At 43.4% G+C, this 14,139-nt stretch overlaps 2 protein-coding genes across 5 annotated transcripts in view; one reads left to right on the forward strand and one right to left on the reverse strand.

The window, feature by feature from the left end:
• On the forward strand, positions 1 to 3,096 carry LOC102204992 (lectin-like; the record flags this gene model as incomplete). The annotated part of the gene is made up of 4 exons (XM_013912592.1): positions 1 to 162; positions 251 to 388; positions 862 to 973; positions 2,908 to 3,096. Coding segments are annotated over 4 exons (486 nt in total), but the record flags the coding sequence as incomplete, so codon positions are not given.
• A 59-nt stretch (positions 3,097 to 3,155) lies between these two features.
• The window catches only part of nbeal1 (neurobeachin-like 1), a 58,687-nt gene continuing 47,703 nt past the window's right edge, over positions 3,156 to 14,139 (reverse strand). For 2 of the 4 annotated variants that reach the window (XM_013912615.1, XM_013912613.1), the window contains 21 exons: positions 13,296 to 13,422; positions 13,042 to 13,190; positions 12,812 to 12,945; positions 12,621 to 12,722; positions 12,332 to 12,427; positions 12,098 to 12,222; positions 11,861 to 12,001; positions 11,593 to 11,723; positions 11,333 to 11,442; positions 10,788 to 10,905; positions 10,586 to 10,683; positions 10,388 to 10,504; positions 10,198 to 10,287; positions 9,973 to 10,082; positions 9,144 to 9,316; positions 8,763 to 8,857; positions 8,275 to 8,391; positions 7,862 to 8,023; positions 7,237 to 7,385; positions 6,842 to 6,977; positions 3,156 to 5,811 (listed from right to left, as the gene is read on the reverse strand). In XM_013912615.1, coding sequence (XP_013768069.1) covers positions 5,707 to 5,811; positions 6,842 to 6,977; positions 7,237 to 7,385; positions 7,862 to 8,023; positions 8,275 to 8,391; positions 8,763 to 8,857; positions 9,144 to 9,316; positions 9,973 to 10,082; positions 10,198 to 10,287; positions 10,388 to 10,504; positions 10,586 to 10,683; positions 10,788 to 10,905; positions 11,333 to 11,442; positions 11,593 to 11,723; positions 11,861 to 12,001; positions 12,098 to 12,222; positions 12,332 to 12,427; positions 12,621 to 12,722; positions 12,812 to 12,945; positions 13,042 to 13,190; positions 13,296 to 13,422 — 2,585 coding nt within the window. In that variant the 3' untranslated portion in view covers positions 3,156 to 5,706. Of the gene's footprint in view, positions 6,978 to 7,236; positions 7,386 to 7,861; positions 8,024 to 8,274; positions 8,392 to 8,762; positions 8,858 to 9,143; positions 9,317 to 9,972; positions 10,083 to 10,197; positions 10,288 to 10,387; positions 10,505 to 10,585; positions 10,684 to 10,787; positions 10,906 to 11,332; positions 11,443 to 11,592; positions 11,724 to 11,860; positions 12,002 to 12,097; positions 12,223 to 12,331; positions 12,428 to 12,620; positions 12,723 to 12,811; positions 12,946 to 13,041; positions 13,191 to 13,295; positions 13,423 to 14,139 lie in introns of all 4 variants that reach the window. The other 2 variants (XM_013912614.1, XM_013912612.1) reach the window with 1 other exon arrangement.

The raw sequence follows: 14,139 nt of genomic DNA on the forward strand, positions 1-14,139 counted from the left end.
CAGGGAACCGAACCATTTCTGCCTCTCCAAAGAGGCTTCAGACAGGGAACCGAGCCCTTTTACAGCTTCATCCAAAGAGCAAAAGTGGCATGTCAGGGGGAGATTATCAACAACAAGTGCTATGAGTTCAACCCTACACCGCTGTCCTTCAAGGATGCTCAGGTTAGACTATGTACCATTCCAAAAACATATAAAAAGCTAATCCCCTGTTCATTTAAAGGATGTAAATTAAATGTTTCTCAATCTACAGGCCAAATGCAGAACTCTTGCCCCACATGCCGAGCTTGCTTCTGTAACCAGTGGTGATCTGCATTCCCATCTGATTTCCCTGGTGACCAAGGGTGGTAAGAAGAGCCCTGTGCTAACCTGGCTGGGAGCCACAGTCACGGCAAGTTTATCATGTTAATTGGCGACCTATATAGGTATATAAGGTTTTCTCAAAACATGTGGTGCCTAAACAACAGTGTGTTTTTCAGGGTGTTCTCTACTTACTTATACCACAATTTTACTCCAGTTCTTAGTGGCTGTAATGCCAGCAGTCTGGTCATGAGCTGTGTCAATGAATGGAGGCCAAGGAGAGTGTCATCAGATATCTTATCAGCAGGACTGATAGTGTTATTCTTACCTTGATGAGACATTGACCTTCAAACTTTTATCTTAAAGTATTGCAATTGTTGTGTCCTGTGACTAAGTGATGTTTTAAAACAAGTGAAGTGGTAATATGGTCATATTAGCCATACTTTTCTTCATAGAAAGGGTCTCATATGCTAACATTTTATTTTTATTGACAGTTTACAAACAATTGGGTTATTTAAGACTACATTTTGTTTTAACCTTTCATATGTATTCTGCACTCCACAGAACCAAGAGGCGTCATGGGTGGACGGGTCAGAGTGGGGTTTTAGCGACTGGATGCCAGGCCACCCCAACATTCACACTGACAAACCTGTCTGTGTGGAGATGTTTGAGCTAGGTAAGAACCACGCTACTCTCACACTAATTACTAATTTATTCCAGCATTTTCCAGACTTTGAAACACCTCTGCTTTAAATTCAATTCAGTTTTATTTTTATAGCGCCAGATTGCAGCAACAGTTGCCTTGAAGGCTCTTTATGTTGTAAGATAAAGACCCCACCATAATACAGCACTTTTGTGTTGTAGCTACAGCCTCACTTAATTTGGTGTGAGTTGTTAGGTAATGGCATTGAACTTTAGACCTCGATATTGCCGTTTTATGCTTTAATAGCCTGCTTGCAAAAGTACAGTACTGTTTTATACACTGCTCAAAAAAATTAAAGCAACACTTTGGTAACACATCAGATAAGATTAGATCTATACTGATATGGACTGGTTAATGTGTTAGGAATGAAGGGATGCACGTCGTTTCATGGAATTGAAAATTACCAACCTACAGGGGGCTAAATTCAAAGCCACACCAAAATATCAAAGTAATTAATTGCAGTACCTCAGAACGGCAATCTGTAGTTTGTATTGGCTTGTAAGCATACCTGACAATGCTAGGGAAATGCTCTTAATGAGATGACATTTGGGGGCTGGGTATGACTGAGCTCCTGGACAGCCTTAGGTACAACCTGGCAGCATCTAATGGATGAAAACATAAAGTCCCCACGGTGTTCTGTCGGATTTAGGTCAGGCAAGTGAGAGTATGCAGAACTGCCTGCATACTCTCATCACAGGCCAGGAGGAATCCAGGACCCAATGCACCAGTATAGATCTGACAGTGGATCCAAGTATTTCATCCTAACCTGTAATGGCAGTCAGGGTGCCTTTGCCAAGTCTGTGTGGTCTGTGTGCCTCTCTCGACCCACCACCAAACTTGTCATTCAGAATGATGTTACAGCAACGTTCTCCAGGCGCTTTCACATATGTCACATGTGCTCAGGGTTTCATCTGTGAAAAACACAGGGCACCAGTGGCGGATCTGCCAATTCTGGAATTTTGTGGCAAATATCAATCAGGCTCCATGGTGCTGAGGAGTGACCGGGGTCCACTAAAGGACGTCAGGCCATTAGACCACCCTCATGAAGTCCGTTTGTGATTGTTTGGACAGAGACATTTACACCAGTGACCTGCTGGAGGTCATTTTGTAGCTCTAACAGTGCTCATGCCATTCCTCCTTCACAAAAGAGCAGATATCAGTCTTTCTTAAGGGGTAATGGCCTTCTCCTGCCCTGTCCAGCCCTCCTAGAGTAACTGTCTGTCTCCTGAAATCTCGTCCATGCTTCAGACTGTGCTGGGAGACACACCAAGCCTTCCGGCAATGGCGTGATTGATGGGCCATCCTGGAGGAATTGGACTGCCTGTTCAACCTCTGTAGGGTCTCACCTAATTCTAGCTGTAGTGACACTGAGCCTAGCTAAATGCAAAACTAGTGAAAAATAGTAAAAAAACCATCAGTGGTCTCCAGCTGTGAAAACATTCCTTTTTTAGCAGTTGTTTCATTGTTGCCGTTGTTGTTAAACACCAAGCAGTTGAAGCTGATTAACAAGCCCCTCTGCTACCGAACTGACCAGACCAAACGTTTAGCTGACTTGATTAAGGAGTGTTCATTTCATTTTTTTGAGCAGCGTTTGAATTATGGATTCTACCACTGAAAGGCAGTGGTTCTATATTATAACTTTTCCCGCCTCAAATTGTAAGAGACTTAAAAATAATAATAGTTTGCCAACTAAAATGCCTGATCTTCTTATTCATCTCAGTCATGAGTGCTATATTAGACAAGGGTTCCTTTTGTGAGGCATGTGTCATAAAAGCACCTTTTAAACAAAGCTTTATAGAGTACTGTCTGTGTCACATAAAATTGATAAGACACCTAATAAAAAAACTGGGATTATCTTTATCCTGCTGGACTAATCTACTATGATCCTTTTCCTATCCACACTGCAGACAACAGCCGGTGGACTACTGCCAACTGTGATCTGAAGAGAGCGTCCATCTGTACGTACATGATTCCTACGTAAGAGAAATCGCAAAGAAGCAACGTGAGACGGGCTCGCGGGTATCATTTCCTACGATACCTTCGTGTTCCCTGCCACAAGCTGATTGTGCATTCTTGAATAAAAACACAGCATATTACTCATCTGTGCGTTTCTTCTTCCTATAAGTTTATTCCCTAAGAAATGAGTAAAAAGTCCTTTGAATTTAGACAAGACTTTAATGATTATTTTCCACTTGTTTATACAAAGCAGTTTTTACAGATTAGGGAGCAAAGTTAAAACAATCTGTTACAATTTAGTACCTGGAAAGTGCAAAAGTACATTTTAACGACGCCAAAATAAAAATCATGCTGTACATTATATACTGTATTCATAAATAATCACAGATATACACACATCCATTTTGGTGACAGTTACAGAGAATGTAGCTAAGACACAAAATAGTACTTTGATTTTTCTTGGAAGTCCCATATTCTTGGTTCCCGGTGCAACTGCGACGAACTAAAGTGTGGAATGCTGCTTTCACTTGATTCACAACAAAGTTTGGGACGAAGGAGAAGGAGAAATCTAGCTCTATGTGGACACCACGCTGGGATAAAAGGCACTCTGTTGCAGTCGTGGAATAACTCAAACAGTGGTCTTTGAATGAAAAATGTGAATAAACAAAAGAAAAATAAACTGCATTAATAGAACATTTTGTGCACCTTTCACAGAAATCTCTTAAAGGAGGACACAGATTGGTCTTTGCAATCCACCAAACTGACATTTAAATAAAACAAAATACAAAAATCAGAAGAAAAAAAACCAAAAAAACGAGAGATAACCGTTAGAGCGACTCTGTGCCCAGTGCCAAACCCACAGGGCTGCAAAAGTTCACAGAATCAGACAGGAATAAAAAAAACATTTGGCAATGGAAAATAAACTCTCACTCGCACACTCACTCGCTCAGGTATGGTGTAAAATTATGAATCACACAGCAGTTTCATACTGCGGTATATTACAGAGTAATGCAATCACATTCACATGCATGTTTGTCCCAGATGACCCAAACATTCTTGAGGCCCCACACAAGGAAAACTCTGAAATCAGTCACTTTAAAATAAACAGGAAAACGAGCGAGAAGCACAAATAATAAAAGAGAGATGGGGTTTGAGGCAATGATGAGAGCTAAAGGCATTCAGAAGGGGAAGAGAGGGAGTCCATTTACAGTCCCAGTTTAGCCATAGGAAGACTGGAAAATAGAGGATCTGACTGAGCGAGGCATGCTGGACAGAAATAGAGGAAAGGAAGCACCGACAGGCATGCGATGAAGGAGCTGTATTGCTGATAACACTGACATCTCGTAAAGCCCTTAAGGATTTCTGCTTTCTCCTTCATTTCTAAACAGTTAGAATAGTTTTTAAATATGTCACTCATGAGACAATGTGTGAAAAAAACTGCTACTTTCACTTATGGATAGAAACAGATTCAAGTAACTTAAAAACATTCAATGAAGCACAGAGAAACGTGACGTTAGTCGTTTTTCGTTGCACTGCTGTGATAAGTCTTCATGTCAAAGCTTGTTGTGATTGAGAATGTAGTGTTTTTTATTTTTATTTACAAAACTAGATCTTAAATGATATGCTAATGACAAAACATTAAAAGTACTTTTTGTAAAATCCCGTCAACAAAAATTAACTGAAGCATCCAACAGAATGTGAATGGATTTGTTTACACGAGATATCAACCAATTTTCCCACGAGGTGATGAAGCGAGTCATTATTTTATCGTTTAACCAGGCAATGCCTCTTGAGGAAACGGTGCATCATGTTAATATCAATGTTAAAATTATAATGTTTGGTAAAAACACTGCCACCTAGTGGTGAAACTGTTAGTTACACTTGGGAAAGGGGAGGGGGGACTACAAAAAGTACCTTTTCTGATGTTTCTCAACAAAAACGTCAGCTACACCCCAAATGTAAAAACGAAAAAACAAACAAACAAAAAACTGACTGACTTCTGCATCACTATTTCTTGTCTAATCTCAAAACCAAAATGCCATGCATATGAACAGATGCCAAGCTGCTGGGCATGCGCACGCACACAGACATACACACACATAAACCAAACTCCCAATAAAACATCACTAAAAGATCACACACACACACGGGTATATAAAAACGATAGAAAAATGCAGACAGTTTGGTCTTGTGAGTGGTAGAGCCGTCTTACTGCATAAGGCTGCGTGGTGGCAGCTTTGAGGCAACCATGAATCGTCCTGGCCTGCAGATCACAGGCCGAGTGTCTGCACCTAAGGCTAACTGAGGGGGTGGGGGAGCAAAAAGGCCACTTGAAACAATATTTTTAAATAGCACACAGCAAAACTGTGTGCAAACACACATCCATCCCTGCATACATACAAGAGAACAGTTAGTTAACCGTTAAATGAGGCTGACTGTAGTAAAGATTCTGATGACGAGGGCAGCTGTGGCGTGTGCGAGAAGTGGGCAGTGGTGTGGTTTTGCTGAGGCTGGCGCTACTTCTGCATTGGAACCACGGCGCCAGCGCCATGCGATCACAATCTAAAGCAAGAGCACTCAAATGCACATGTGGGCATGCAGGCTTTGTGGTGCTCCTGCACCCCAAAACCTACCCCCTGATAAAACCGTGGGAGGTGATGGGAGAAAGAATCTGCTCGGATATGAAATGACAATGTGCGACGTGCTTGAAGGGGATGGTTTAAAGGCTCGGGGGACAGGCGGGGAACGGGTCAGTTGTGGTCTTGCTGGGTGTTGTACACCGTCTCCCCCGAGGAGATCTGAGTCAGTCTCTTGCTGGAACCCCACAGCTTCCGTGTGATCTGGCCCGAACGCATCTGGGAAGAGTGGAGGAGGAGGTGGAAGAAGTGAGGCGGAGGAAGGGGGGGGAGAGTGGGGAAAGAAAAGCGTGAAGTCAAAGGAAACAGGGGGAGGGGGGTGAGGGGGTAACATGATTCATGAGTGATCGATTAGTTCATTGGAGCTTAAATGACTAGTGAGGCAAACAAAGAAAAACAAATCAAAGCTCGAGTCACTTTGGTGCGAGTCAATTTGAATGGAAAAGATAAAAAACTGGAAGGCGCAGTGATTCCAAGGGGGACTGTCTGGATCAACCTCCTACATGTGTGCTAACACACTATTTACATGATCATATTAAGCCAGTGTGGCACAGGATTAGTGATTATTCGATTGTAGCTACACTGTAAATATGGCTTGAGTTTGCAGAATCGTTAATTAGTCTGTTTCACAGCATTTTTTGTTATAGTCCGTAGAGCACACTCAAAACACAGAATGTAATGACACTTCAGGTAGACAGCATCGGATGGAGTTTTGCACAGATGTCGAGTATTCGAAAAAACAAAACAGAAACAAAAACACAGAATGAGGTGCACACAAGAAGTCGCTTCGATTTCACAGTTGTGGTTCTAGTGGCTGAAGGAATGTGGCTCAGATGTGTTTGTGTGCCTGTGTAGTTGTTTTGTGAGGAAGCCATATGACTGTGTGAGACAGCCATCCCTGAGAAGAACAGGTGACTGTGGGTTAAAAGGTCAACGTGGGGTATATGTGCAGCAGGTCTTGTGTGTGTGTGTGTGTGTGTGTGTGTGTGTGTGTGTGTGTGTGTGTGTGTGTGTGTGTGTGTGTGTGTGTGTGTGTTAAATCTATAGCAATAAAAGTGTTATAGGGGATGAACAGCACTAGAGCTTGCTAAGGTTTGTGGGAGGTGGAGGTGGGGCTGAACACCAGTTGGTCACGTTGGTGGAGCAGGCGTGTTGGTGAACGAGCGCGGAGCGGGGCCAGTAGGGGGGACGCCATGAGCGGCGATCCCTCAAGGCTTTGAGCGATGTAGTTCCGCAGCGAGTTCTTTACCTCCGCCGGCTTGCCCACGGCCACGATGATCAGCTTGCCGTCCTCCAGTCCCACCAGCACATGGCTCTGCTCCTTGGTGGCTGAGACGCAGCACACTGGCACCCTCATGGCCATGGGCTCTCCGCACAGAGACAGGCTGCGGAGGAGAAACAAGCTCGAGGTTAATATCTGTAACCTTTCCATGCATGTAGGACGCGCAGCTGCCAGCGAGCAATTTTTATTTGGGACGGTGTCGCTCGTTATGCTCCGAAACAGTTAAAACGTTAAAGCACAAAGGCCTCTACTCTTCAAAGCTTTCGATGAAAGGCTTTATAAAACAGAACAACTGGTGGAAGAGCCAAATACCAACAGCTAATGTTGATTCAAAATCACCAATATTGTTTCTATAAGTTTACCTGTAGAGGTCACGGATGGACAGGTATCCCTGCTCGCTGCCGATGACTACATACTCCCCAGAAACACACATGTCTGTCACCTGCTCCATCAGAGGCTCGCTGCAGAGGTGCTTCCCATTTACAGAGTACAGGTGGAGGGCGTTTTTATCCTGGCAAGAGGGGGGAACAGAAGAACATTTAAAACTTTAACTGCAGATCAAAGGAGTTTATATATCTGAATTCAGATTTAATCTAAAAGAAGTCTGACTATACACCAACATATAAGCACATATGCCCTTGAAACGCTGCATTTCTCACGCTCCCTTCTGCTCACCTGTGCGCATACTTACTAGTCTAAGCCCAGTTATCAATGTGATCTTTAAGTGTCTGCTGGTCAGATTAGGTCTGTTCCATGGTGGCTTGTTCTGCGTTTCACGTGCACTGTGTTGTAATTATTAGTTTATATTTATTTAAATGTAGAGGTCTGAGTCAGCTTATAGCTTTTTGGCCTGCTCTGACTGTCAGAGACAAGGATCTGGTCACTGTGGATAACAAAACAAAACAAACAGACACGTAGAGATGTGCAGAGAGTCCTACCCACCTTTTAGATTGTGTGTTAGCCTAAAAACTTAAAATGTGCACACACCTTGAGTGTTGCTTTGCCCTCCAGACAGGTATGAACCAGCATGTGACCCTCCCAGGACACAGCCAGGTGGAGGATAGAGAGCGGCAGCGAGCTGTCGCACGGTGGACGCAAGCAGCGCATGTATTGACCCCGGCGCACAGTGTGGATGATCACCGTCCCGTCCTGTTGAACGGAGCACAAAGCTCAAAGTAATGCATGTGTTTAGTTTGGGGGGGGCTTCAAACCTTTCAGGTCTGCCCGTCTTCAAAGACTCACAATTCCAGCACTAAACCCTTTTCCAGCTCATTGACTCAGCATGTGATTAGAATAGCTTTTCACACATTCTCACGGTGGTATTACAATTTAAATGACCAAACAGGATGAGATGAAAAGCAGTTGCAGGCCCTCAGCAGCAGTCAGGCGTGTAGACTTACCCGTGCTCCAGATACAGCCATGTCCAGCTCTGTGCTGATGCTGACGCTCACCACCTCGTCCGTGTGTCCATACAGCACCTGAATAGGTTTGGGATGGAGACCAACAGGAGCTCCACCCTGGCATAAAGACAAGTCCACAACCAAAAGATTTTTAATCAGCATTTTCTGTTAAAAAGTGAAATCATGGAATTGTTTTCATTCTTAGGTTCAAACTGGAATTAAAACTAAATCCAACTTAGACAAGAAGTCACAAACAGTTTCTAGTTAATAGCTCCTTATTAGGATTTATTTTTGCACTTTTATTTTCTTATTTCTGCACATACTGTGTACATTTTATTCTGTACATATGGTATTTATTTACTGTGCTTGACTTGCTTTTTCCACCCATGTGGGAAAGTACTCGATTTCTGTTGTAGGATTATAAAACGTATGACTGTGCAATGACAATTCAGAGTAATAACGTGTTGTAAGTGTGTTTCTGTGCGAACCTGCTGCAGAACCTGCCACACCATGCAGGTTGTGTCTCTGGAGCCAGAGATCAGATGGATGCCACAGTGGTCTGTTGACAAGCAGGTCACGATGTCTGAAGGAGAGATGAAAAAAAAAAGCACAGGTTAAAACAAAAAAAAAAAAAACAAAAAAAATCACATACAGCAATACACCTGACCAGTGGTTGTTTCTTTTTGGGTTGATAATCACTTTTTCAGGTTTTTTACCATCTTGCTATCTAGAACAACTTAGAAGCTCTCAATTTAGAAGCTATCCAATCACATGCCTGCTCCTCGACCTTACAAACCTAACCTAGTGAGGGCAGGACTGTCATATCATAGTTTTCAATGCGGTGCGAGTGAAGACTTTTCCTTCTTTACCCATGTGCCGGATGTGCTGTCCTACAGTCTTTCCCTTAACCAGTGAAGTGACCCGCAGGCTGTTGTCCCAGTGCCCACCACTGAAGAGCAACTTTCCATCATGGGAGACCACAAACAATCCAGCGGTTACCTCCACACCGGGGGCGAAGGGTCCTGAAAGGAAGCGCTGGGTTCTGTGAGGAGATGATGACAAGAACACAGAGATCACACTACAGGCAGAATATCCATCCATCTAGATATAAAGGGCGTTACTTGATTTGCTCACTGCCTGCTGTTGCATGGTGTTTCACCAATTACAGGTAAAGAAAAATGCAGATGTTACATTCTATTAAAATATGTATTTCATGTTATATTACCAACATTTAGTTGTTTGTTATTATACTTAAGAGTCCTGTACAAGCTGATGAAACTGGGCTAAAAGTATTAGATTATAAAATATATACAATAATTTATATTACATAAAATAAATTTGCTTGTTTCTCTTATAGTTAGGTTATGGGTCGTACTATTACACATGAACTTGTCCTCCTAGTTTGTTCTTTTATTCGTTGTTTCTGGGAAGTACTTTGAAATGCTGGTTTTGAAAAGTATACACAAATAAACTCTATTATTATTATTATTATCATTATTATTATCATTATTATACACCCTGCTGATCCATGGATAACTGCACAGTGCCCACCATGCCCACTGCCTTGCAGGACATGCAAATCCATTCTAAATGAATTGAGCACCAGAGTCAAACCCAGTAAAAGTGCTTCATAGTATAAACAAACATGCTGACTTTTGATGATATGATATGCATATGATGATGGTGCAGTGTCCTTACTTGGTGTTAGAAACTGTGGGGTCCTTAATGAAGGTGAAGTAGTTGGAGATGTTCTTGTTATAAGGCAGCCACCCATGGGTCCCCACCAAGCAGTTCTGACTCACCGTTACCTGCAGACAGCATGAACACCACAAAGGCATCACTGCCACTGATCAGTCATTCCTCTTCACCTTTCCTTGATTCTTTTCTAAAACCAGAAAAGCCAAGTACAAAATCATGGCTCACCATGGTGTCTGGGCTCCCCTGGGTGATGAAGGAATGTGACTGATTCTTTGGGACCACAACCTTAACCAGCGGCACATTGTCACTGATGCCCTTCATAAAAACACAGTAATACGTTTGGTCAAATTTGAGCTCACAGCATCTGACATGTGAGGAAAGAAACTGCAGTATTTTATTTTATTTGAGCTAATACCTCAACAAAGAAGGACTTGAGGTCACTGAGGTGCTCAAACATGCTGGTAGGACACGAGTCCAACTGAGCTTTCCTTTTCTCCACTTCCTCCTGAGACAGGCGCACTGGATGGGGCTCCTGAACACACACGCACACAAACTCAAATATCAGACTGAGAGCAGCAGATATTCACTAACAGATGCCAGAGTGAGTCTGCACCTTGAGTAACTGGCAGGGTGTCTGACCAAAGTTGCTGATCATGCCTTCCAGAGCCTTACGCTCCTTTTCATCAGTGATGGCATCCAAGTCCACCGCCCCTGCAAACCCAGACCATCCTCTTAATACTAATAAATTACTGCACTTATAAACACAACAGTCACGGTGAGATGTGACAGCCTGACGGCTGCTGTGGATTCGTTACCCTCATATGTGCAGTAGTAGAAGACGTTGAGGGCTTCCACCGCTGCAGGGCCCCTCTGTTTATAACCAAAGATCAGATCAATCCACTCGTGGAGGTGGGCTGACACATACTCTGATTCCTGTAACAGAAAAAATGCGATTACAACCCAAACACTCCAAAGCAGATAGTGTCCATCTGCAGTTACAGGTTTTAGTCACAGGTAATCGAGTACTGCATCATTTCTTTCTTATACAAGAAACATATGTTTGATTTTTACCTGGAACTATTTGACTATTACTGCCTTCCTTCTGCATGCTTTCAAATGACTGATAGTTGTGTTAGATTTAAAATGTTGTGCTTCTAGGTGCATTATCACCATCTGTTTAAATATATACGATCTATTTAAAGCAGCTTTAAGAAGCATCCCGATATGTCAGCTAACTCAACTATTGTCTAGAAACAGTCAGTCTGCGATGCATCCAGACTTGCACTGTGAGAGTCTCTGCTGTGGGAATGATCCCTACGGAGTGACATCACACAGCAGTGGCAGCAAAACTGCATCTCACCAGAGCTTTGCGGTGCTTGTAGATGAAGTCTTCAGGGGACTTGGCCCATTTGGGCAGAACAACATCATTTACTCTTTCCTTGGAGATCTGCAGGCGACCCAGATCAAATCCTGCAAGGACAACGAGAACAAAGCATGAGGATCTAATCGTATTTGTCTATGACAGCCACACAGAGCACAAAAAGGACTACATTTAAACTGGTGGTAGCTGTAATATCTGAAAAGACTTCTGCATACATACACCAAAAAGTGAAATCTCACCATTTTGGTTTTCTAAGAACTCTGGGAAGTAGAAGAACTCAGGGATGAGCTCCTTCACGTCGTTGGGGTTGTCCATGAGGGTCTGCCATGTGGCTGGGATGGAGTGGAACTGACGGTCTGCACAGTCGAACCTGATACAGTCAGGGTGGTACAGATTAAGCTCTGCAGGCTTTCATGCTATGATTAGAGTCTACAGCCATACAGATAGATGCACATAAACAAGAGGAAAGAGGATGGGAAAATAAATCATGTATAATGAGACATTTACCGTCCACTCTGTAGCTGGATGTGCAGCGATGTGAAAGGCTCCACCCTGATCATGTAGTGCATCACGCCGGCAGCGTTAGAGTAGTGGGTGCCATAATGGAACCTGTCTATGGTTCCCGTTGGGTCTTCAAAACTTTCATACCTGACGGACACGTTTAATGTGTTAGTTAATGCTCTCAATGATCAAGATGCTCGTCAGAACATTTGGATGTTAATTCAGTACGAGAGTGAAACGTACTTTTCTCTAACCGCCTTTGCGTTGCGTTCATTAAGCACAGCGACTGGTTTTGACAGGTCCCTGAATACCCGAGGATCAGAAAGGTCCAGCTCCTCTGAGGTGTAGTCCGCTAGAATCCAGGGAAACTGAACAAACGGCCACAAATGATTCAGTCAGAATGGAAATGAAATGAACCAAGAAAGCAGGCTTATGGGTTTCACAGCTGTACAGTATTGTACTGAGTGATGAACGTACCACCGGGTACTGAGCCAGGTTATTGTACGTTCTGCCGGCAATCGTGTTGAGCTGCATCAAGTAGTCAAAGTTGGAAATCTCTCGGTTCACCCATTTCTGTGACCAAACCAAGACACAAATCCTGTGAGCTCATTCTACTCAATGTTGCCCAAGAACCCTTTGTTCTCTGCAGACAGAGCTTAATATTTCAATGATTTTTTCCTCAGTGGTAAAAGACACTGTTGGGCTTTGGTCTTTTAGAAGCTGCAGAGTTTGTGTAAGAAGGCTGATACTGTTACTGAGTCCTGACCTGTGTGAGACCGGAGGCTTTGAGGAGCTCCTGAGGAGAGCGGGTTTCATATAGGTTGAGGGATCGCAGCAGTAACATGCGGCTGTAGACTTTGTTTCTGGCCTGTAATAAAAACACAGTGTTAGTATCCTACTTTTTTCTTTCACTAATTTACTTGCTGCTCATAGAAAATGACACTTGTGTGCCAGCACCTCTTTTTTAAAGTTGAGGAAATAGTTGGTTTGGTCAATTAGGAAGATTTCCAGAGCTGAGCGCCGCAGGTTATAACGTCTAAGGTGGACCTCTCGGATTTGCGACAGAGGCCATTTGAAGTCATGACCCACTCCTTTGGGGGGAAAAAATGACACATCGAGCATTAAGTCTGTTCTGTCTTTCTCTCTTTTTGGCCTCCACCTCTCTCTCTCTCTCTGTGCTTCCTCACCTTCCTCCTTCTCCTGGCTGCTATCATAGAAGTAGATGTGCTGTGTGGTGAGTTCCAGGCGGCCGGGAACCACGTCCACTATCGTCACCAGCTCACAATCCTCCCACAACACCAGCTTCTCCTTCTGGCCCGCCTCATCTGCTTCAACCCTGCAGGAACCAGAGTGGGATGTTGCTTAGAAAGCCTTTCAATAACTCAGCACATCTACACGTGAATATGTTCTGTTGATCGACAGTCATTATTTGGTGACTGACTGGTTGTTGGCAGCAACAGGGTCGTCCTCTGGCAGCTCCAGGATGTCATCTTCCAGGTCGCTAACTTTGACTTGCTTCACAGCCTCCAGCAGCAGAGACTCCGGGTTTAAACGCTGCTGATGGACACCTGAGTAAAGCAAGTGAGACGGGTGGAAATTAAAAATTGAGGCGGCAAATTAATATTACGCAGCACTGCTAAAAATCAGCTTCTGTGCTCTTCTGTCAAGGGCCATCAAATGACAAAACCATACTGGGTTAGCTCAGCTCTACAGGTTTATGTACGCAATTTGTTTTTGGGGTTCCCATATAACCGTTCATATACTTTGTCTGGGCAAAAATGCAAATTGGAAGGATTTATTATAAGATTAAGCCCTAGAATAACAACATCAGTGTTTTTTACTCTTAGTTCCACAAATCTGTCAAAACACGTGGTGCTTAAGCTAATCCATCATCTCTGAAGAGGAACTACTCAAAGGCAGACAAAGACCAAGATGATATCTGACATTATTCAGAGACACTGTTTAAGAAGACAACATGGGCCCAGAGGAGGCTGAATAGGAATCTGCTGCCCTGCTCGTGTCCCCAAAAACAGCTGAGAAGCAAACCTCTGATGCTGCAGTGATGTATGTGCACAGCAAAGCTGCAGCTGTGTTGCTCTGGTGGGACTGAGCTGTTAATCCTATGCAAGCATGTATTCATGCACTACACTGGGACAAAGCTAAGGTTCAAAATAGCTTTAAAACACATGGATTTAAAAGATGGCTGCATAAGAGACCTGCTTCTAGAAGGACTCTGACTTGTTTCTCATATCTGTTTCTGTTAATCTGTTTATCGCAAGTAGGTT

The sequence above is a fragment of the Pundamilia nyererei genome, unplaced genomic scaffold, assembly GCF_000239375.1.
Source record: "Pundamilia nyererei isolate P.nyererei 1_Seehausen unplaced genomic scaffold, PunNye1.0 scaffold00094, whole genome shotgun sequence".
Taxonomy (NCBI): Eukaryota; Metazoa; Chordata; class Actinopteri; order Cichliformes; family Cichlidae; genus Pundamilia; species Pundamilia nyererei.